The 23401-nt window shown below is 40.6% G+C and overlaps 1 protein-coding gene across 1 annotated transcript; it reads left to right on the top strand.

Annotated features, from left to right (window-relative positions):
- The first annotated feature begins 17867 nt into the window (after positions 1-17867).
- LOC116038978 (retinol-binding protein 2) lies at positions 17868-19926 on the top strand. The gene is made up of 4 exons (XM_031283716.2): positions 17868-18009; positions 18994-19172; positions 19355-19456; positions 19775-19926. Exons 1-4 carry the CDS (start codon positions 17937-17939, stop codon positions 19823-19825), a joined length of 405 nt encoding a protein of 134 aa, XP_031139576.1. The 5' UTR covers positions 17868-17936; the 3' UTR covers positions 19826-19926.
- The last annotated feature ends 3475 nt before the right edge of the window (positions 19927-23401 follow it).

The following is a 23401-nucleotide window of genomic DNA, read 5'->3' as shown; positions in this document are numbered from 1 at the left end:
GGATACCATACCAACTATCATAATTATTTGTAACCTCAACACAGTACAGCTGACCTGGTATTTCTCTTCATTGGCAATACAGTGGAATCAACAGTCAATCAGGTATCAGCTAATGACACAATGTATTAATGTCTTCTTACACTCGGTACAGAGAGCTACATGACGTACAGAACATTTAAACAAATATACCTCGGAGATACCTGGTTTGATTACATGTTCATCAGTGTTTACAAGTGGAGCATTGTAAATAGGAACGTCTCACATTTTTTGTATGGGTGTAAAACACCAGAAATTATTTTTAAATGTATAATTCTTATTTAATAAAATTAAAATAGTCTCAACTGAACATTCACTACTTTTTCTGAGCTTCGGCTGTGATCATGTGACTTTTGGATGTGTGATAACAGGTGTTCACATGTGTGAGGGAGATCCTAAAGCATGTCTATTTAGTGGCAGATATATAAATCAAACTCAAATATAATCCTTAAAGGGATGGTTCTGACTTTTTGAAGTGGGGTTGTATGAGGTACTTATCCATAGACAGTGTATTACGTACAGTAGATGGAGGTCGGCCCTTCCCCAGATTGGAGAAGCAGGCAGGAGTCCTGGCACAAAAGATAAGCAATGTACTGCTGTACGGGGGCAGCAGTTAAACGTATTTTAGCAAGCTAACAAAAATTAATATCAGTTTAAAACCAACAAAACTAACAAACAAACTAACCGATAGAGGCAGTGGTAGACCAGCATCTCCAACACATTCTCATCAACGGGTTACTATAGTATTGTAGGAAAACGTATGCCAACAATTCACATGATATCTTACAAATTTGCGGAGACTGGTCACCTTTAGGCCACCTGACAGTTAAGTTTAGCCAACAAAAAGTGATTTTGAAATGGCTACTGGTCACCGTTAGGTGACAGATGTGACAGCAGTCTTGACAGCTACATTTAGGCACCAAAACAACTATTATATAGCATTTTCAGGATTATACTTGCATTTTGTGTTAGTACTAGAACATGGTTACATGCTTTAATGTTAAAAAAAACCCACATTTTTTTCCATACTGCCCATGGCTGCTGCACCTGTATTCACCCTCTGTATGAGATGCTCTGTAGGAGCGCCTGTCTCTTTAAGCCCTCCTCCCAAAAAAGCCCAGTCTGCTCTGACTGGCCAGCAATAGTGGTGTGCAATACTGTGAAACTTGGTATTGATCCGATACCAAGTAAATACAGGTAGATACCGATACTTTTAATAACTAAGGTGGATTCATCATCAAATTGCTAAATTTGAATGAATTTTCATGACCTTTAAGTGTTGTTGTGATTTTTCCTGTGGATTATTAGTAAGTTAAAACCCAGGACAGAATTTTCATATGCTTGTATAAATTTGTTGTGTTAACACTGTATCTTACAGCCTTTTAAAAATGATACAGCTTGCCATTGTTTCATTTTTGGAACCACACAGCGCTCCTCTTCCTCTCTGCCATTCTTCTGCTCCGTCTCTGTCCTGCTTGTGTGTGTGCTGCTGCTGGCCGATGCCGGGCCTGGCTGCTTGCTTGCTTGTTTGCCTGGCGCCGCTGAGTCATGTGACGGTACAACATTAAATCACAAGAGGGTGGAGAGGGAGCAAAGTGCGCCTGCTCTGCGCTGTGACAGGAGCGGCACTCGAAAGCAGCGGCACTTACCAAGACATAGACAGCCAGGTTGCCTCTTTGATGAAACCGCAGCAGTGCACACTGGAGAGAAACTAACACTAAAGTATCAATCTTATTACACTGGTATTGATAAATATCAATACCAACGTTAGTATCGATATTATCGACTTTGTACTGTGAAAAATCACCAATAAAGTCTTCTAAACCAAATATTACACAACCAGACATGTCCCAGCAGTAAAGTGACCGGAATTTCGGGAGAAATGACCAGCATTGGCCAAGATTACAGCTATGTTGCGTTAGCATGTAGCTGCTTAATAGTTAGCAGTATGCTAACATTAGATTGTAGTGGAACGAAGCAGCACTTTCTACTATGAAAAATCGCAGATAAAGGCTTCTGAACCAAACACTACCCAATCGGACATGTTTCAGCAGTAATGCGACCCAGAATTGGGGAGAATTTACTAACATTGGCAGCCCAGATGACAATGTTTACTGCCGTTAGCCATGTAGCTACTATAGTTAGCAGTGGGCACTAGTAATAGAATATAGCAGCAATTTCTACAGTCAAAATCACAAATACAGTGAGGAAAATAAGTATTTGAACACCCTGCTATTTTGCAAGTTCTCCCATTTAGAAATCATGGAGGGGTCTGAAATTGTCATCATAGGTGCATGTCCACTGTGAGAGACATCTAAAAAAAAAAAAATCCAGAAATCACAATGTACGATTTTTTAACTATTTATTTGTATGATACAGCTGCAAATAAGTATTTGAACACCTGAGAAAATCAATGTTAATATTTCGTACAGTAGCCTTTGTTTGCAATTACAGAGGTCAAACGTTTCCTGTAGTTTTTCACCAGGTTTGCACACACTGCAGGAGGGATTTTGGCCCACTCCTCCACACAGATCTTCTCTAGATCAGTCAGGTTTCTGGGCTGTCGCTGAGAAACATGGAGTTTGAGGTCCCTCCAAAGATTCTCTATTGGGTTTAGGTCTGGAGACTGGCTAGGCCACGCCAGAACCTTGATATGCTTCTTACAGAGCCACTCCTTGGTTATCCTGGCTGTGTGCTTCGGGTCATTGTCATGTTGGAAGACCCAGCCTCGACCCATCTTCAATGCTCTAACAGAGGGAAGGAGGTTGTTCCCCAAAATCTCGCAATACATGGCCCCGGTCATCCTCTCCTTAATACAGTGCAGTCGCCCTGTCCCATGTGCAGAAAAACACCCCCAAAGCATGATGCTACCACCCCCATGCTTCACAGTAGGGATGGTGTTCTTGGGATGGTACTCATCATTCTTCTTCCTCCAAACACGGTTAGTGGAATTATGACCAAAAAGTTCTATTTTGGTCTCATCTGACCACATGACTTTATCCCATGACTCCTCTGGATCATCCAAATGGTCATTGGCAAACTTAAGACGGGCCTTGACATGTGCTGGTTTAAGCAGGGGAACCTTCCGTGCCATGCATGATTTCAAACCATGACGTCTTAGTGTATTACCAACAGTAACCTTGGAAACGGTGGTCCCAGCTCTTTTCAGGTCATTGACCAGCTCCTCCCATGTAATTCTGAGCTGATTTCTCACCTTTCTTAGGATCATTGAGACCCTACGAGGTGAGATCTTGCATGGAGCCCCAGTCCGAGGGAGATTGACAGTCATGTTTAGCTTCTTCCATTTTCTAATGATTGCTCCAACAGTGGACCTTTTTTCACCAAGCTGCTTGGCAATTTCCCCGTAGCCCTTTCCAGCCTTGTGGAGGTGGACAATTTTGTCTCTAGTGTCTTTGGACAGCTCTTTGGTCTTGGCCATGTTAGTAGTTGGATTCTTACTGATTGTATGGGGTGGACAGGTGTCTTTATGCAGCTAACGACCTCAAACAGGTGCATCTAATTTAGGATAATAAATGGAGTGGAGGTGGACATTTTAAAGGCAGACTAACAGGTCTTTGAGGGTCAGAATTCTAGCTGATAGACAGGTGTTCAAATACTTATTTGCAGCTGTATCATACAAATAAATAGTTAAAAAATCATATATTGTGATTTCTGGATTTTTTTTTTTAAGATTATGTCTCTCACAGTGGACATGCACCTACGATGACAATTTCAGACCCCTCCATGATTTCTAAGTGGGAGAACTTGCAAAATAGCAGGGTGTTCAAATACTTATTTTCCTCACTGTAAATAATAAATAAATAAATCGCAAAGATTCTTTTGTACCTTAAAATAATGTTTCCAAAATCATTTCAGTGGTTCATCAACTCGTAACAGGGTAAACGGCACTTCTGCATTCGATTTGCGACCCTTTATCGGCTATAACCGCACTATGCAAGTTTGCCAGATCGGGTAGCGGATCTGTAGTTCGAATGAGACATAAGAGTAATAGTAATGCACAATTCTGCTTCCAACCTGCAGGGGGACCGAAGAGGAAAAGTGCTTTGGTGTTGCTTTAAATCAAATACTCCATAAACAGAAAATATTTCAGGAGTAATGTGACCTGGAATTGGGGAGAATTTAACGACACTGGCAGCCGAGATGACATATTTTACTGCCGTTAGCATGTAGTTACATGCGACAATGTTAACACTGCAGTGGTTTAAAAAAAAAAAATACTCCAATCCTGCCTACTTGGAGCAGATGACCAATCATAGAAAGCCAGCTTAGAGTTGCGTAAGACTTAGCCGAGAGTAGAAAAAACTGTTGAAACCGGAGCGTTCAGAATAGTTGGAAATCTGAACGTTTTAGCTCACAGGGATTTGTGTAAAATACATTCACCTTAAAATTTGTTTTGGCCATGTTTAACATGAAAATCCAACATTATAACATTGTAGATAAGACAGAAAACACGGAAAAGCATAATATTTCCGCTTTAAGATTAGAAAAATGTTTGTGGTTTGAGTAAAACACCAGTCCCCTTAAGTAGTACTTCTGTGACAAAAACATTTTTCCAGGGTGAAGTCTTGTGATTTCCCCTTAAGCAAAAACCTTTTAGAACCAAGACGCCCCAACTCAGAGTCATTTGCTGTATCTGCTTCACGTGGGCTTCACCACTGACATGCCTCTTTAGGAGACTAGTGGCAGGTCCTGAGTGTATTGATTCCAATGGGAGAAGTGAACGTGAACAAAGATTATGACCAATTCCTTCGCCCCAAAGTAAATATTGGACACATTTTTCACAAGCCACATATCTCCCGAACATTCTGACACTAAAATGACAGACAAATCAGGAGAAAATGTACTTTGTTTGATACCTGATTCTGTCTCAGGAACAAACTTGTGAGACCTGGCAACACAGATAAGCTAGCGTCAACTAACATTCGCGAACGGCGTAACATAACAAATTTTCATCATAATTTTCATCAGTCATATCTACTCAGTGTATTTGTATGCGGTAATTATGTAACGCGATCAACTAAAGTCGGTGGAAGCGCAGATTTCACTTCAATTCAATTATGACTTCAGCATTACTGAGTCGGATGACTTTGTTGACTGTTTTCTTCGGTGTTCTTCATTAAAACAATGTGATGTGATGACTCAAACTTCCTATAAATTATGTTTATATACCACTAATTTGTTTTCCCAAATTACCTTGCTGCAGTGTTTTTCAATATTTAACCAAGACCAGGTCTTTCTTATCCGAGTGCTGTGAGTGCCTAAACATAACACCAAAAAACATTAATCATTCTTCAGTTGCTACATCCGGATATTGTATTGCAAGAGCATTTCCACAAAAGTATATAAATGTAATTCCAGGATACGGGTTGGATTAATCTTCTTGGCCCACAATTGTTTTGGCTGTGCTCTAGTGTGAGTATGGAGCAGTGATGACTGAATAATAGTTTGAAATCTGTACTCAAAACCTCCATCAAAATGTCCCTTGTATACCCATCCTGGCTCAGAGACACAAGCCTGCGGCGTGAATTATCACACAGAGACAGTTCTGTTGATAATTGACTGAAGAAATGCCAGACACTTACTGATGAACATGGAAACACTCCACTGTGCATCTCCAAATGGCTTTAGCGAGCTAATGGTGGTGTGGGAAAAATGAGCAGGGGAAGTAATGTAGCTTCCAGCTCAGCTCATTTTCTCGAAATGAAAGAGATAATCTGGACCCCCTGAAGGCCTCTGAGATTGAAAGCTTCACAAGCGGAAAGGCCAAATAACTAAGAGAAATTAGACGTGAACCTGGGCCAAAGTTTTCTCATTCCACCCACCTCACATCACAAGCCTTACAGTGAGGAATAATTGTGAAGTAACAATCTACCTTTTCCTTTATTTTGTTTCCTTGATCTCCTTCTTACTTGTTTCCTTCATTTCTGCCTTCCTTCTCTCTTTCTTACTCTGCCTTACATCACTTCTTCTTTTCTCATCTTTTTCTCATTAGTGTTTGTTATAGAAGGCACAGACAGAAATGCAGAATGTTTGTGACAACTGGAGCACTTTCCATCTCTACCCAGATGGACTGGCAGCCAACTGTCTAAACAGAACAGGCTTTCATTCTCACAGCTCCTCTTCCTTCCCCTCTCCTCGCCTAAACCTCCACAACCAGTGTGCTAAAGGGTTTGAAAGCAGGAACCAAGAGAATGATAAGTATTTGTTGGGAATTCTTAGGAAATACATAACATGACATTACTAGTTGTTTCCAAGCTGAGATATCCCTGATACATCCATACTGTGTGTAATAATGATGTGTAGCCTACAAAACATGCACAGGCAAAGAAAGTTCATGTGACTATATTATATCACGTGACCCAGTCAAGATCCACACCAAGGACACATAATAAAGCCTAAGCATTTTGATCGTGGATCACCTGGGAGAGCTGTTGCTGAAATTGCACAGAAGGACATTGAACCGCACAGGATAAACATGCTCTGCACTCATGCAACACATTATCGGCCCAGAGATGCAGCACAAGCTTCTATAGGATATCGTGGAAGAAGTAGTTTTCAATGAATGTACTAACGTGGGCATGCAAACATACAGGGCCCTATTTGAACGATCTAAGCACACGGCGTTAAACTCCTGGCGCAGGTGCGATACGGGTGTGTATGGATCCACTTTTGCTAGTTTAACGGCGGAAAAAGGGTCTGTGTGCCAGGCGCATGGTTCAAAAGGGTTGTACTTAGTATCTTAATTAATCATAGGTGTGTTTGGGGCGTAACATGCAATAAACCAATCAGAGTGTCATCTCCCATTCCCTTTAAAGCCAGGCGTGCTTGTACCTTGGCACATTGCTATTATGATGCCGGATTTGCTAAGCAGGAAGGAGAGATTTTCAGGAGAAGAAACTGATCTGCTCATGCGTGAAGTGAAAGCGTACAAGATCATAATACTATTTCACATTGTAGTATTTTTATTTTTTATCTTTTGCATGTTTGTGTGCTGCTGCGTGTCCCTGTGTGTGTAACAAGCATAGTGTGCGCGCACTGTGCATAAGCCTAGGCACATTTTACTAATTTGATGTTAAAATAACAATGAAATGCTGCACTATTGACTTTAGACCAGGTTTTTGTTGGTCAATGGCACAATCACTTTCCACTGCCTCAAAATAACAAGCCTGAGAATGCACCTGAACACACCTCCCTGTAAGACCAGTATGCCCGTGGGCGCACAGATGGGCGCAAGTGCATTTGCTATTTAAACGACGTGGGTGCTGGACGGGAAACTGACAACTGAGTCGGTCTTAAACTAGCAAAGAAACTTGCGTCGGTACTATTCGATACTACAGCCAAACACAACAGCAATGTCTACTTTTGCCAATTCAATGACTGACACATTACTGAATTTTGTGCAAGAATCCGAGCTGTGTCCAAAACAATGCATCGGGCTAAAGAGAGAGCTACAGCAGCTTCCCTTTGTGTATTCTGGATTTTGGAAAAGAAGAAAAGGCCATTCACAGACTCTGACCATGAAAATAAAGTGCATGCTGGTCATTGTGGATGAGGTGATAAATGACTAAATTAAAAAGTGTGACATCCGCTATTAAAATATGTACCCTTGACACTTCAACTATTTGCAGGGTTGATCACAGATCTTTTGAAACATTAGAAGAACTTGAAAAAAAAGCTGTTGTCATGTCTTTAGCAGTCGATGAGTCTGATACTGCACAATTGTGCATATATGTTCAATTTTTTGACAGCAAATGCTTCAGAGAGAAATTTCTCCACATCAAGTCTCCAACATCGCTTATTTCGACAGGTACTTTCAGAAATGTCGGCTGAGCATCACAGTCTGCTTTTGTACAGTGACTTAAGGTCTGAGCAAAGGCAAAGCACTGAATCGTTTCCTGCACAGCAGCAAGCACAAAAAAGTGGAAACACACTTGACTCGACTGCTGAATGACCACTTAATGGCTGAAGTTTGCTTTTTGAGTGACATATTCCATACCGTGAATTTCCTAAATGTGGGACAGAGACAAAACTGTCTTGATCTTAATGTAGTGTTGCTAATCCCCAACACTGACCTTGAGATGTAGTTGAAAGCTCCAAAAGGTAAGTGGACCTTTGAGCTGATATTATTTTTCTCACACGAACTGAGAAATTGTGTGGAAGGGAGCCACAAAGTAAAAAAGCATGCCTGTGAAGGTCATGTGAGCCACTACACTCTAGCTCTAAAACCACCCACTAACAGGTGAAAATGACAGCATATAAGTGTGTTTTCGCCTGTCACAGCTATGTCTGTGCCTCCTGTTATTCCTTGTTTCTTGTGTTTCCCTTTCCCTTGTGTATCCTGTCTTTTCCTGTTTGTTTCTCTCTAGACGTGATTGAGAAGACTTTGGGCGTGCCTCGAAGGTAAACGAGAGTGGCCGAATGCAGATGGGGGAGAAAAAGCGTGTAAAGCACAAATTTGATGTGACTTCAGTGTCTGTTCATTAAAACAAAACAACAGGGGCATTGAATCCCGCAAATGTTTACTGTCGCTGTTACTTAAAGTAGGCTGATAAATCTCTATGGATGGTTGCCGAGAAAAGATACAGGAAATGTAATTTTCTGTTCACGTGAACGGGGCATGTTAAAATCAGTTGATAGAGACGGAGGAGCGGAAGAACTCGAAAAGCTGTGACGCTGGCTACAGCTCCGTCGTATCAGCACCAGTTGGTAATTGAGTTACCCGAGAATAGGGGTCTTTCAGTCAGGTACAGAGCACCGTGAGCTGCCGGTCGTTTCGGTGGACTTTAAGGCCCTGTTTACACGATGACGCTCGCGGTTGAAAACGACAAAGTATTTTATCAGATGTGCATTTCGTTTATACGGCGACGGCGTTTTTGGGGCTTAAAAACTCCAAAAAGTCTGTTGTTATAGGCTAAAAATCTAGACGCACCCTAGCGTGATGTGGATCTGGCTTGTCAGGCTACTGTTGTTATGGAGTAGGCTACAGAAAAAGGCTCCTGTTATCTAAAATATTTCCAATGTAATGGCTCAATATTTAAATGATTTATACAATGTGGATAAGGTTGTTATAGTTCGATGACCATATGTAGGCTACTCATTTGAGCCAGAGTAGGCTACAACGTTGTGGATGAAGAGAAAGAGAGAGAGTGAGAGGCAGCGGGCAGAGGAGGGTCTGCTTCACCCTCCTCTGCCCGCTGCCTCTCGCTCTCAAGCAGCGGCTGAAGGGCTGCGAGGCTCAGGATATTGGTAGTGCTCCCGTGGGTCCTGTGCTGTGGCTTATCACGGTTGACTGTGTCGGTCATCATCAGACAAACATGCAACTCCGCCTTCTCGTCTGTCCAGACAAAATTGTCAGCTTTTGTTGTTCGCTTCGCCATGTTTTGGTTTTGCGCTACTAAGGAGAGAAGTAGAAGAAGGAAGGTTCTACGCAGGCGCGCAGACTTGGTGGTGTTGTGTGGCAGTGCTTCACACTACCACCTAGCTGCCTGGTGTGCATACTACATCGAATTTCACACACTTTTGCGTCACCATTTGCACGCAGATTTCCCCCCCAAAACTCTTGTGTAAATGCGGAATAAAAAGTGAGAACGTAACGCCACTTTTGCGTTTTCTCTTCAGATCCTTTCCATCTAAACATAGCCTAAGTTTAGGCAACAAAAAGTAAGCGTTATGCGGCGAAGTTTAGGCACCAAAACGACTAGTTAAGTTTAAGAAGAAGAAAAAGATTGTGGTTTGGATTAAAACACTCCCAAGGAACGCATTTCCGGGGGGGAAAGTCCTTTGTTTCTCCTGCCAGGAATGTATGTGCGGAGGGGCCATACCTTACTCTGCAGCGCTGTGGAAACAGTTTTGGCAATGCGAGATTAGTCAAGTCAAGTCAAGTCAAGTTTATTTATATAGCACATTTAAAACAACCAAAGTTGACCAAAGTACTGTACAAATTGAAAATGAATAAAAAAAAAAATAAATAAATAAATAAAATAATAATAATAATAATAATAATAAAAAAAAAAAAAAAGCAAGAAATGCATGAAATACAGTACAATATCATCTCAAGATGCTACAAACCTCTAAGATCAACCAAAGGCCTTTGAGAACAAATATGTCTTGAGATGTGTTTTAAAACTGTCAATGGAGGGGGAACATCTGAGACAAAGTGGGAGACTATTCCAAAGCTTTGGAGCTGCCACAGAAAAGGCACGATCTCCCTTACCCACTAACCTCGATCTAGGAAGTTAAAAATAATTGATTCGCGGATCTAAGAGGCCTGGATTTGGAGTAGGGGCTGAGGAGTTCTGAAATATAGTGAGGAGCCTGACCACGAATGGCTTTAAAAACAAATAAAAGAATCTTAAAATCAATCCTGTATTTAATATATGTCATCAGAAGACAGGATGGTCTTCAGTTTGGCAATATTCCAGAGTTGAAAAAAGCAACTTTTGACCACGGAATTGATCTGTTTCTCAAAACGAAGTGATGAATCAAAGATGACACCGAGATTCCTTGAAGGTTAAGAGACAGCGGACCCAGGTGGCTAGCTATGCTTGCTGTGGTGATTGGGGGACCAAGAAGAATCACCTCTGTTTTAGAGTCATTCAGCTGTAAGTAGTTTTTGGCCATCCAGCATTTCACATCCTGGAGGCAGTTAAGAATGGATGTAATCGAGTTTGAATCCCCCAGATTTAACGGCAAATAGATTTGTGTATCATCGGCATAGCAGTGGAAAGAGACATTGTGTTGGCGGAATATATTGCCCAAAGGGAGCATATACAGAGCAAATAAAATAGTTTACTAGATTACCATCAAGCATTTAACTCCTGCAGCTCGTGGAGAGAAACTGCGGCGCCTCGCTCTCAAGACCACCAGCAGTCGAGCCTTCAGAGCAAGTCTCTCTTCCCTGTGCTCCAGGATCATTGCCTGCCTGCCTGTTTGCTCTCCAACCCACCACCTGTTACCTCCAGCCAGCCCACGCCATTCTCCCTCATTTATCCACCCTGCTCCAGCTGTTTCAGCCAGCTACCTCCCCACGCATTCCACCTCCATTCTCTGCTACCCTTCCAATGAATCCAGTTCTTCAATCATCTTTCTCCTATGTCTATGTCTGAATTTGGGTCCACACAGCAAAATGATCAACCATCCACCTGTTTTTATGAACATTTTCTATTTGAGCTTTAAAAAAAAAAACTGAACAGAGATGCCAGATTTAACAATAAAAAAAGGAAGTTGTATAATCACAAAAGAGCTTCACTTAGCTGAGGTGGAAAAGTTAGTGTCTCAAGAAAAGCAGAATTCGATGAAGAACATAGGAAATCAACGTGGCGAAAGAATCACGACATACATGACGCTTCCAGTCCACTGAAGAGACGAAAAATGGCAACAGATGAAAACATCAGATCTGTGTGGAGCGATGAGGAGACTTCCTCAAATTAACACGACACAAACGTAGATGCCATATTTCCAAAAATATGTCTCTTTAAATATGCTTCCAATGTGTACAACATTGGAAGCATATTATATATCACAATTTACAGGAGTATATGGCAGTAATCTGTACCACTAACACAAAAACACAGGAGTGCATACAGGGCAAAGTAATCTTTTTCTCCATCTCCTTTCCATTTTATGTGCCCGGCCCTACACTGCAGAATGCAGAATCTGGACACCTTTCCCTGGCTGATCCCTCAGGACCCACAGCCCTTTCCAGCTCCACATAGGAAGCCCCATGCATTATGCATCACCATCCAGGCTTATTTTGGAGCAGAGAAGCAAAAAATAGAGAGGAACACAGAGCTTCCCGGGCTCCTTCAATCAGTCCCACAGTTGCTCATGTTTCTGTGGAAAACGAGGTCTCATTCCGACTGTACGCAATTACCAAGAGGAAAACATGAAATATTTAGCATTGTCCTCCCCTTCTTCCCCTCTTTATTTTCCAGCTCAAACTTCCAGAGGGAAAAAGAAACTTTACAAAAAATAGTGAGAGCTTACAGTATGTTTTTTCCTCTGGATGTTCCTTTCCGGTGGTGGATGGGTGAGGAAGCACCACATGGTGGATTGGTGGAGGTCAGGATCGCAAGATTTCCCCTCAGGGGACAGGATGACACACGCAGAGGTGGAACATGGGATTTGATTTATGCTCCATGGAAGTGGTGGGGAGAATGGGCTTGGATGCAGGCTGGTATAGGTCGGATCAAAGCAGGCGTCCTGGAGAGAGATGATGGTCAGGCACGGCAAGGCATTTAGCATGCATAAATGAACAAACAACCACAGGCAAGCGCGTACAGTACATGCATACATTCATGACAGGATAAAAATGCACAGGCCGCAGAGCTTTTCTTTCTTTTTTGAAAGCACCACATGGTGACCTTGACACAAAAACATGTCCACAGGTACCTTGCTCTGAGAATGTGTGTGTGTGTGTGTGTGGGCATGCATTCCTTCTGTACGTGTAACCCCCCCCCTAACATGGCTACTTTTCATCTGGTACTGACGCATGTAACACCACTGCTGTGCTTCTTCTTTCTTTTTTTTCTAAAAGGCTTCCATAAAGGAGGATAAAAGTAAAACTCATTCAATTGTGTGGGAACACTGGAGCCCTTTCAATTCTCACTGGGACATCAAAGCACACAGCAAGACGCTGCACTATCAGAGTCCATGGGTGGGATGAAAATACATTACAAATATATCTACTTTCTGCTGAAATCCATGACTAGGGTTTCATAACAAAGAGCAGACTTCTCTCAATCAATTGTCGCCTCTGAGGATTGTGATTAATCTAACCTTTGATGTTTTGAAACAACGGGGAGGAGGAAAAGATGGGAGACATGAGGGGGGGCCCGCTGGGGGAGCTGCATGGGGATGTAAAGACTTAATAATGTACTGCTTCGAATGCCACGCTAATGAAGCAAATTGAATTGACTCATACAGGATATTGAAACTGTATTGCGGAGAGTGACACAGCATGCAAGCACAATGCACAACAGCATATTGTTAAAAGATTAGGCTGAGACAGAGGGATGAAAAAAAGTCAACTCTCAGAGCGAGAGAGAGGGCAGAAATGAAGAGTTGCAGGAAATAAACACACAGGATTACTTGCCGCCCACTGTATATGATGCGTGTTTAAAATAAGATGCCGTGGGTATCAACATACACATCTGCTCTTGTAATACACAGGGTAGATACACTGGAAGGTATTCAACACTGACGCGCAGACATGTGATCAACTCACAGACAAAACAACAACGCAGAGTGTGTATGTGCGGGCGTGTGTTTGTGTGTGCCTCCAAGGTTATGGGGCGCAGGAAGTGCCATTAGGTGTGAATTAGGCAGAATTAAAAATGAATCCGCTGTCATGCATTATTAAAGCTACCCTAATTGCATTTGCATAAGTCTATGAGATGCTGTGTGCAAGCATGTGTGTGCATGTGCAAGTGGACGCAATCCGTCTAGGATTATGTGTAATTTTCTAAATCATTTAAGTGTAATTTCAAATCCTCGTCTTTGTCTTGATGATTACTGTAAAGTGGTTATTGCCTCTCTTCAATCTGTTCTTACAGCTTACAAATTCCCTCCAATTCACCTGACAAAAGCAACAACCCACAGAGAACATTTCTCCACCAAGTCGTCCCTCGGTTACCTGATGGCTCTGTGTCATCTTAACTTTGATCCCAGTATAACATGTGGTAGTGTTTTGCACAGAGAAAAAGAAAAAAAGCAATACCTTGTGATTGCTTTCTCTTTTTTTACGAGGAGTTTTGACTTATGTAGCAACATTGCCCCTGTGTGGTGAAAGGAACAAAATAGTCATCCAACCCTGAAGACAAGCAATCCCCATGTCAAAATGTGTGTTTGGTGGTTTAATTAAAGAATCATTCTTTTTCTTTCTTTTTTTTAAGATTATTTATTTGGGAATTACCGCCTTCCATGGACAAGACAGCTCAAATATGAAAGGAAAGAGAGATGGAGAAGACATGCAAGAAACCGTCTGGACATGCAAGAAACCTGGTTCTTAAACTACGGTAGAAGTACCACTGGTGGTACGCAAGCTCCCTCTAGTGGTACGTGGATGAAATCTCATATAGGTATATATATATATATATATATATAGATATATAAATTCATTCATTTAAAAACAATACTATATAAAATGCTACATTTTCAATAATCAAATAATTCAATAATCGAAGTAGTATAGTATTGCGATATTTTCTGTGGCAATACTGTATCGATACATGGACGCCAATATCGATCTTTTATTATATAAATTGCACATGACAATTTAACCTTTTGGTACTAGAATAATAAGACCAATTGCTTTTTCAGTCCACTAGATGGAAAATTGATGTGAGATGAACAAACCAATTTTTTTTTTTTAGACAAAACAGATGTTGACAAAGTTTTACTTTGGGGATATAATTTGAAGTTGGAAAAAATACAATTTATCGCAGAATATCGCAATATATTTAAAACCGCATTAATATCGTATCATATGTAATATAAGTATTGGGATAATATGGGGCCTCTGGTGATTCCCACCCCTAGTTGAAACTACAGTGGACGAGCATAAGTGCCAGTCGCTACTGAAGCAGCGGCGGAGAAATCTCTACAGCACCTGCTAGCATAGCAAACGGTGAGGAGATATGACCCGAGTTTTGATTCAGTTAGAGCGGGACGGAGGAATTAATGTTATAGCGTGGCTGTCAACAATAACTATTGTTTTTTGGAATAAACCAGCCTCCTGCATTAACTGTCCGTAGCTAAATAAGATGGGCCTGTGCTACTCTATTTTAAAGTGGGCCATAATGGTGGTACTTAGAGAGCCTAATATTTTCTGAAGTGGTAGGTGGTGTAAAAAGTTTGAGAAACACTGAGATACAGCATTCTATTGTACGTTACAAATCACAACAATGAAAATGACTTTATAGTCTCTGAAGATCTATTTATCTATCTATTTATCTAACATTAAATATTGGTGATTTAATGAGTAAGCAACATGCTTGCAGGTAAGATTAAAATGTGTGTATAAATCAATGCATCTTATCAGCGCTGATAAACCATGACACACACCTTTGACCCTCCACATACATTATCTCAACATATCAAATTAGTGTCGCTGTCAGTTATAGCACTGTACTGTAGTTGCACTTGCAAAACCATATCGTAGACGCAGCACTTTTTACTATATGCTTTTTGTGAGCAAACTGTCTTGATTATTGCTGCTGCTGAGTGACTGCCTTTGTCAAAGTCTGAGATAAGAAACATAAAAGGTATAGGAGGGCACTTCAAGATCAATTTCACGTCCTAAACTGGTAAAGTGGTAAGACTGTAACCTCGAAACAAACCAACCAGCGACTTTGCATAGACCAACACTAAGCAGCTCAGATGTTTCACACACAAACACATTAGTATAAATTTGTGAACATATATATGCTCACAATCTCTTGCTGATAAAGCAGCTCCAGCTGATTCAAGCATACGTAATGTGTTTTATCTTGAATTCATTCTTAAAGAGAGCTAAAAGTCAAGAATCTTGACAGACACTTCTGCAAAAAAAAAAAAGGCTTTAACTGGTAAATACTGCTGTGGAGTTGCATTTGAGTCAACAAAATATCTTCCCTTGAACTTTGTTCTTTGATATGAAACCAGAGAGGAATCTTTCAACTGCAGGCCCAGAAAAAGACTGGAAAAGGAATGCACTTGTGCAGGCAGCTTACGTAATCAGCACTCATCTCTGTCCCTGCTCCACTCTATCTTACCTCCATTCCCGGCACATTAGAATAAGTAATTGCTGAAGCCGGCTTTGTTGGTAGGAAACAATGATTGAAGTAACGTGCAAAAGACTAAGTTTTATTGATCCCCTCTAAGTTGTATTAGAAACCAATACACACAGGACCTATTTATGCACAAATGGAGAGATGTCAGAGTGAGTGGGCTGCCAGTGTTAGACCAGCACCCTGAGCGGTGGGGGGGGGTACGGTGACTTGCTTAAGAGCGCCCAGAGGAGTGCCCAGGAGGTGAATTGGCATCTCTCCAGCTACCAATCCACACTCCGTACTTTGGTAAGTACGGGGACTTGAACCAGCGACCCTCCGGTTCCCAACCCAAGTGAGCTACTGCATCCCCTAAAATGTATGTACATGTATACAGTGAAGGCATTTATTGACAATGCACAATGTAAACCAGAACATACCGTTTTTGCCAATTGCTTACACACTGAAAGTGAATGCTTAGACAAAAGCATCAAAACCTTAACTTTTGTAACCATGCCTTAAACAAAAGGAACCAAAGGTACAAACACGTGTTCTGCTTTGCACTTTGTTTGCAATTCTGCAACACACTTCTTGCAAAACACTACACACTGTTTCTCACATTAGACACTTTGTTCAAGATTGAAAACTCTTGCAATCATTGGGAAAACACTTCTGTTCAAAATGCAAAATACTATTTGAAATTGGGGAAATATCCCCTTGTGTGCCGCCATTACGTAGTCTGCAAGGAGTTCTCCATCACCATGCCGCTCTAGGTCCCATTTCTCAATCCGATTGAGGAATTATTTTCGGCTTGGCGTTGGAAAGTTTAGTAATGGAAGAGTCATCTGGAGACATTGAGGTGGGGTCAGTCCAGGGTTGGATACAGCATGCAAGGCGATATTCCTCCATTGCCTGGCCAGGGATGATACTGCTTGTGATGTGAATGAGGTGATGTGGCCAGACCCTAACAGAAGGCGGGATCCAGAAACCATACACCCCATCCTTAGTCTCGCTTTGCCAGACCATCCACACTCCGCGGAGCGGAGGTGGGTCTGGCTAGTCCACATAGCATTCTGGGATGAGAGAAAAACTTGCTCTGGTTTATTGGCATTTCTTTAAACCAATCACAATCGTCATGGGCGGAGCTAAGCTCCGCACGGAGCCACTGTAAAATAGTCGTGCGAGAAAACTCAATTTGACAGATAGTCAAGCTAGCTGTCTGGATTTACCCTGCAGGCATCTGAGGAGCAGTTAACCGTAGTCCTCATAAATCCACCAGAGTTTAAAAAGCCAACACAAAGAAAGCGGAAGGAAACGGACATCCGCGAAAAGACATGCATCCGGTGGAATTTCCTGCGGCACCGGAGCAATCCCGGAAGTGGAACGTCAAGGCTATAGACTACCCCATCCTTAACAACACATTTTTTAGTTTACCATTGCACTGTAATTTTACCGACATTATTTTTGTTTTTGTTTGTTTACAGCAACATATTGTATGGATTAGTGTTATTCTACTTTTAGTTTTTTGTTGTAAAAAACAGCAATGGGAAACAATAAACTGTATTTAATTCTTTCTGAAACCTTTCTATTTTTGCATTCATTGAAAAGTAAGTAGATGTTCTGTACTAAAACAATCTTTCACAAGAGCCTGTAAGAGAACATAGGTATACAAGGTAGAGAGAGCAGTGTTTTGTATAAAGTACATCAGTGTGTTGTTGCTGCTTTGAAAGAGTCATTCAAGAGGTGCATGTGTGTATCATTTTGTTGCAAAGATGCCATTTTGAAAAAGGATTGTTACGTTTTGATTGCAGAGTTTCACCTTGACATAGAAGTGAGATGTTTATCTCATCAAGTGTTGTGTCTTCTTTGGCTTGTGTGAAGAGTTTCGACATAATGAGCCACATTCTGCAAGAAGTGTGTATGCAATCGACAAAAACGTATACACAAACACACACACACACACACACACACACACACTGTCCTGAGGGAATTATCAGGCGGACCCTGTCCTTTGGACACACACACACACACACACACACACACAGTATATAAAGGGCTGGGCTTAAACTGTCTCTCTCAGTGTGACAAGCATAAGAGGCAAAACTGCTACCTCCACTCACAAACCATTCAAAAATGCCTGCAGACTACAATGGACGTTGGGAGATGGTGAGCAATGAGAACTTTGAGGACACCATGAAGGCCATCGGTAAGTAGCTCGTTAAAATCAGGAGTCAATTAGAAGGCTGCTTTTCAAAGATGCAGCCAATAGGGAGGGAGGCCTGAGTGGAACATTTGGAAGGAGAGTGACAGAAAGAGTGAGAGAGCAGCAGTGTGAGGGAATAGAGAGAGAGAGAGAGAGAGAGAGAGAGAGAGAGATATGAAAAAAGAGGAATGCTGTGGCACTGCTTCATTTCCTCATTGAGCTGCTGTCAGGCTAAGTTAACCCCGACTCTGTGAGCGGTTGCCGTCTGTTACCACGCCAAATACATATTGATTCACTTCCTTTCTGCATTTTCATCCTCCTGATCCGCAGAAAAGGAAGCCAGATTCCGACCCTGGATCAGGCAGCGGGCCAGCTCGTCATTAAAATAAAGAGCGAGAGAGAGAGACCACGGCTTGTCTCTCCTCCTTTTAGTGCGTCATTGATCAGGCCCAGAAACACTTTCATTATTCACGACTCTATCTGCAATTCATAAAACAACCCCGATACACTCTGCTGACAAAAAATCCGGGAAATCCTGAATGCCTCCACCTCATTTCCATCGAGCGGATAGGAAAATGACATCCTTATGGAAATGGGTCAAAAATATTATTTAGATGGGTAAATATAGGGACCTCATCTGTAAGAGCGATGGGAAGAAATTGAATTTTTACATTAAGGCAAATGGGATATGAATATCTAAACGGTCGGGGGTGGGTGGCTCTCAGGACCCAATGCTGAACAGGGCGGAGGAACTCACTTGACTCGAAGCAAGGTCATTTTTAAAAGGTAAATGAGACTGTCAAAAGGACCAGCAGGAGAGGAATCATAATAAGTGGCCTGGGGTGTCATGTGTGTCTGTGGATGTGTGCTTTGAAGTGTCTGTGTACATAAGGATTTAGTCTGTAAAGAAGTCCAGCTACACACCAAAATGACAGATTTATACTGCTACCACTGACTCACTTTAATCTCATTTGTTCTTTCTTGCAGACATTGACTTTGCTACCAGAAAGATAGCTGCCCACCTGCATCAGACAAAGGTGATCGTCCAGAATGGAGACAAGTTTGAAACAAAGACCCTGAGCACCTTCAGAAACTATGAGGTCAATTTCACCGTGGGAGAGGAGTTTGAAGAGTTCACAAAGGGCCTGGACAACCGAAAACTCAAGGTGAGGCGTTTTCTTGTACTTTACACCGAACTGCACGAGGAAAGTGCTATTCATGACTTGTAGTTATATAATTATGGTTAAAAGCAACCATAGATTTATTGACCATCATTACAAAAACACAATTTTTGAATAATAATAATAACCAATACAATTTTGCCTGTGTGTTTGTGCGGTGATATCAGACACTGGTTACCTGGGATGGGGACAAGCTGGTGTGTGTTCAGAAGGGGGAGAAAGCTAATCGTGGCTGGACACACTGGATTGAGGGAGACCTGCTACACCTGGTGAGAGAAAGTGCGACACACTGGTTAAATCATAGGAGAGCTGTAAATGTTGTGCCATTTTTGCCAGGAAATCAGAAGTATGATCAAAATTGTCTCAAGTCGGCCACATGAAGTAAAGAAAAAATGCTTTACCCCTTTACTTGCTTGATGTAATATTTCCCAACCCTCGATTAGACCAGACTATCGCAATAGCAATAAACAAGATAATGAATCACTATCTAAAATATATAGATGTAAGCTCTGCCTGGTTATGTAACTAAGAGAGACATTTGTTGCATCATGTTGGACTGCAGTCTAAAGGTCTGTGTTCTCTTTCAGGAAATTACTGTGCTGGACAAAGTCTGCCACCAAGTATTTAAGAAGGCCTAAAAAGTCAAACCTTATCTGCAAAAACTGTCTGTCATGTCTTGCATGTTTCTGCCTATTTATAATGTAATTGTGAAGACCTGTAATAAATTGACTTAATACTACTGTTGTTTTTTTACTGTGTTTTTATGTACCCTATGTATGTACAATATGTACTTATGTAGGTATGCATTTATGTATGGGCACAAAAAAACCTTTTCCTTCATTCCGGACAGTCACATCAAATCTTAATTTTTCAAGGTTAGGCATTCAGATTTAAAAACTGACCTTTGCATTGAAAGTTTTCTCTTATATGAAAACTATGTTTTGGATATTTGTACAAAGTTACGTAATAGTGCTGATGATGCACTGCAAACAATGTCAAAATATATAACTAGTTTAAGTTTCATGTTCAACCTAAAGTTCTCTGAAAGATTTGCACGAGAAAACGGACCAAAAGGCCATTTTAATCCATGCTCATTTTTTTCCATTCACTTAAACGTCTTCCGCAAAGGTGTCAGTCTCGAGGTCTCAGTCGATATTATTGACTTTTGATGACTTGTGAAGTTGTGCGGTGGGATCATGGTAATTGTTGTCTTCATTGTTAACCACCATTGCAGATTAAAATGTATTTGTTCACATAGAGAGTTAATCTGTTGAATTTGTATAATGTTACCTTTAGTAACATTTATTTATGTCATGTTCTAATGAAATAGCAGCAGTTTTTTAGATAAATACTTAGATTCTATTAGTGGTGGTAGCTGACCGGGTGTAACCTCATAAAGTTACGGTATGGTTTAGCCACCAAGCCTTAGCATGAGCCTCTTGTCAACATATTGTAGTAAGCTGGATCGATATTGAAATATCATATCAATAAATCAGGTCTGTGTAGAAAGGTGGCATGGAATTAATGAAAAAATGATGCTGTGTGGTAGAAATAGAAATCTTTGATTTACAATTCATCTCTAACGAACTGTATAATCTGGTGTTCCCCCTGTTTTGCCATAAATTGGAGCAACTTTCACTGTTTTTTGTGAATTTTCGTGTAAAAAACAGTAAACAACTAGTAGCAGGGTTGCCATTATGTTACTGTAAAATTAACATTGGCTTACTGTCACTAAAATGAACGGTTTTGTACTGTTAATGCAAAATACAGTATGAACTGTTTTTTCATACTTTCACAGTATTCTACAGTCAAAAATACATTATATAACTGTTTTTTTCTTTTTCTTTTACAGTATCCTGCAGTTTCTTTAGTTTGTATTATTTACATAATAAACATATTTTTAAACTAAATGAATACTGACTTAGCCGATTATACATAGGAATAGTCACACAACATACAATTACATGTATTTTTGTTAGGAAAAAGGCTATTATAGATTTTACTGGTTGTTACTCTTCTCAAAATATCTGTCCAAAGCCATGGCTACAAAGAATTATCCCACACCCTGAACTAACCCCACAGATAGCCAAATGTTAGCCAAATTATCCCAGCTTGGAACATCCAAACAGAAGAAGTTGTATGTGCATTTTCAAAAACAGAACACAAATACAACAGACTGTAAAAAGTTTGCATTGTCAAGACGTTCATTATGCTTCATGAATTCACTGGTAAAATACAGTGTGCACATCCTTGGATATTTATAAATTAAAATGAGCTGGTTTTACTTAGACAATCAACTCTGATATTCTAGCTGCTGAATCGTATCATGACATACACTAGCCTTCAAATGCAAACAAACTGGAAAGGTCCCTGATATTATTAACACCAATTTATGAATTAAATAAAAGTGCTAACGGTAGGCTATACGTCAGTTTAGTGTCCCAAATTATTTTCCAAAAACTGAGTGTCCCAAATGATGAGGGTCTTATTGAGACAGGTTGCCCTAACCCTAACCCTAACCTGCTAAACAGATGGTTTAGCAGGTTCATAATTAAGGACATTGTATGGGGAACTTGGGACACTAAACTGCACGTATACCAGTGCTAACGTCACTCACCAAATAACCATTTAGATAGTGAAGGATGAAAAAAAGAACGGATCCAGCTCTCAGTTCAGGTGAAGTTGATTACCAAAATGCATACTGCATGATACTGTTACTTAAGATATATGGACGGTGATTAGCAGTTGATTGCTGTATTTTAGAAATACATCATAGTTCTGTTAAGACACGGTCAATAGAGCGTTATTTAACAGATTTTTGTTAAACATAAAGCGCTTTAGGTCTATCAATAACAGGTTGAAATCCTGCTGTAAAAAAACAGCAACCATTAGGGGCCAAAGGTTATGACTGTTACGACGATTTCTCTGGGTTTGAACGTTGTTTGAATGTTGTTGGAAACATTTGAGATAATGCAACGTTACACAAACATATATCATTAACATAGGTATAGGCCATATCTTTGAATTGTAGGGTTTAAGACTCACAAGTAAACTTGGTGGGTTGTTTCAGTGAAGCATGTGTTTTTTTGCAGTGTAGCACGAACTTACAGGTACAACCTATGGGTACAGCATGTTCTCCTTCTCTGCCGGATCTTGAGCTACTCCCCACAGGAAGCGCTGGAGGATCCACGTCGCCAAAAGAAGCTGCGTCAAGTCAGACAGCGACAGAGAGATTTTAACCGGAAAATTGTCGTATTGTCTTCAAAATAAAGGCCTTACAATAAACCCCAAAAGAAAAAAGTATTTTAAAATGTTGAAATATTAAATTAAACAGCGTCAAAACTTATTAGCAAGTGGTCACCACAAAATTACATCTTTGAGAGACTTACATATGCATGTATATTACAGTTTGATATACACGTTGTGCAACATCCATTAAATAAAATACCATCAAATGTAAATAAGCACCTACTTTATAGGTAGCTTTTTACATTGTTAACACAGCCAGCCATACACCCTTGCACAATATGCACCCTTTAAAACTGAATAAACTGAGAAAAAAAATCAGTTTGACTTTTATGTAGGCAATGCATATGCATAGTTTGGGGGCATGTCTTTCTATCTTACTAAAGATGCATATAAACTGTGTGCTTTTTCTTATTCGTTGAATACACTTTTCCACACTGGGCTGCTGTGCCTTTTGTGAAATTGTGTACTCCTATATTCTTGCAAGTTTATAATAAAATACAAAAACCTAACTTGGCTTAGTCTTTGACAAAAACCTACACCTGCTGCAAACAAGAAAAGTTTCCACCTCAGTCTTCATGAGTAGGAAGGTCCTGTAGGGTAAGTTCTGTCAAGGACTCCTGGAAGATGCTCAGTTGTGATCCAGCAATTAGGTAAACCATTTACAGGTAACATTAGTCAGCTTAGATGAACACACACAACCATGCCACAGCTGTGATGGAACCACGGATCTGGTGTGAATGTTGTATATGTTACCATATTAATGTAATTATATATAGTGCATGGTTGTAAAATGCATTGAATGTCTTGTATAGTTTAATTGTTTATATATACAGTATATACATATATACTGTCATGGACCTTTCACACTATTGATCATCGTCCCTGAGTCACCACAGCGCTGGTTCCAGGCCAGGTGAACATTATCCAAAGCTCAGGTTCCATATCATTCACATTCTCTTTACAAC

This window comes from Sander lucioperca, chromosome 5 (genome assembly GCF_008315115.2).
Source record: "Sander lucioperca isolate FBNREF2018 chromosome 5, SLUC_FBN_1.2, whole genome shotgun sequence".
NCBI lineage: Eukaryota > Metazoa > Chordata > Actinopteri > Perciformes > Percidae > Sander > Sander lucioperca.
This window is presented reverse-complemented; position numbering and strand designations above follow the sequence as displayed.

Bases quoted from the DNA above. Each gene is read 5' to 3' on its own strand.
- LOC116038978 (XM_031283716.2), top strand. From the start codon at position 17,937: ATGCCTGCAGACTACAATGGACGTTGGGAGATGGTGAGCAATGAGAAC. The intron at 19,173-19,354 runs GTGAGGCGTTTT...CGGTGATATCAG, and splicing joins TGGACAACCGAAAACTCAAG to ACACTGGTTACCTGGGATGG. The intron at 19,457-19,774 runs GTGAGAGAAAGT...GTTCTCTTTCAG, and splicing joins AGGGAGACCTGCTACACCTG to GAAATTACTGTGCTGGACAA.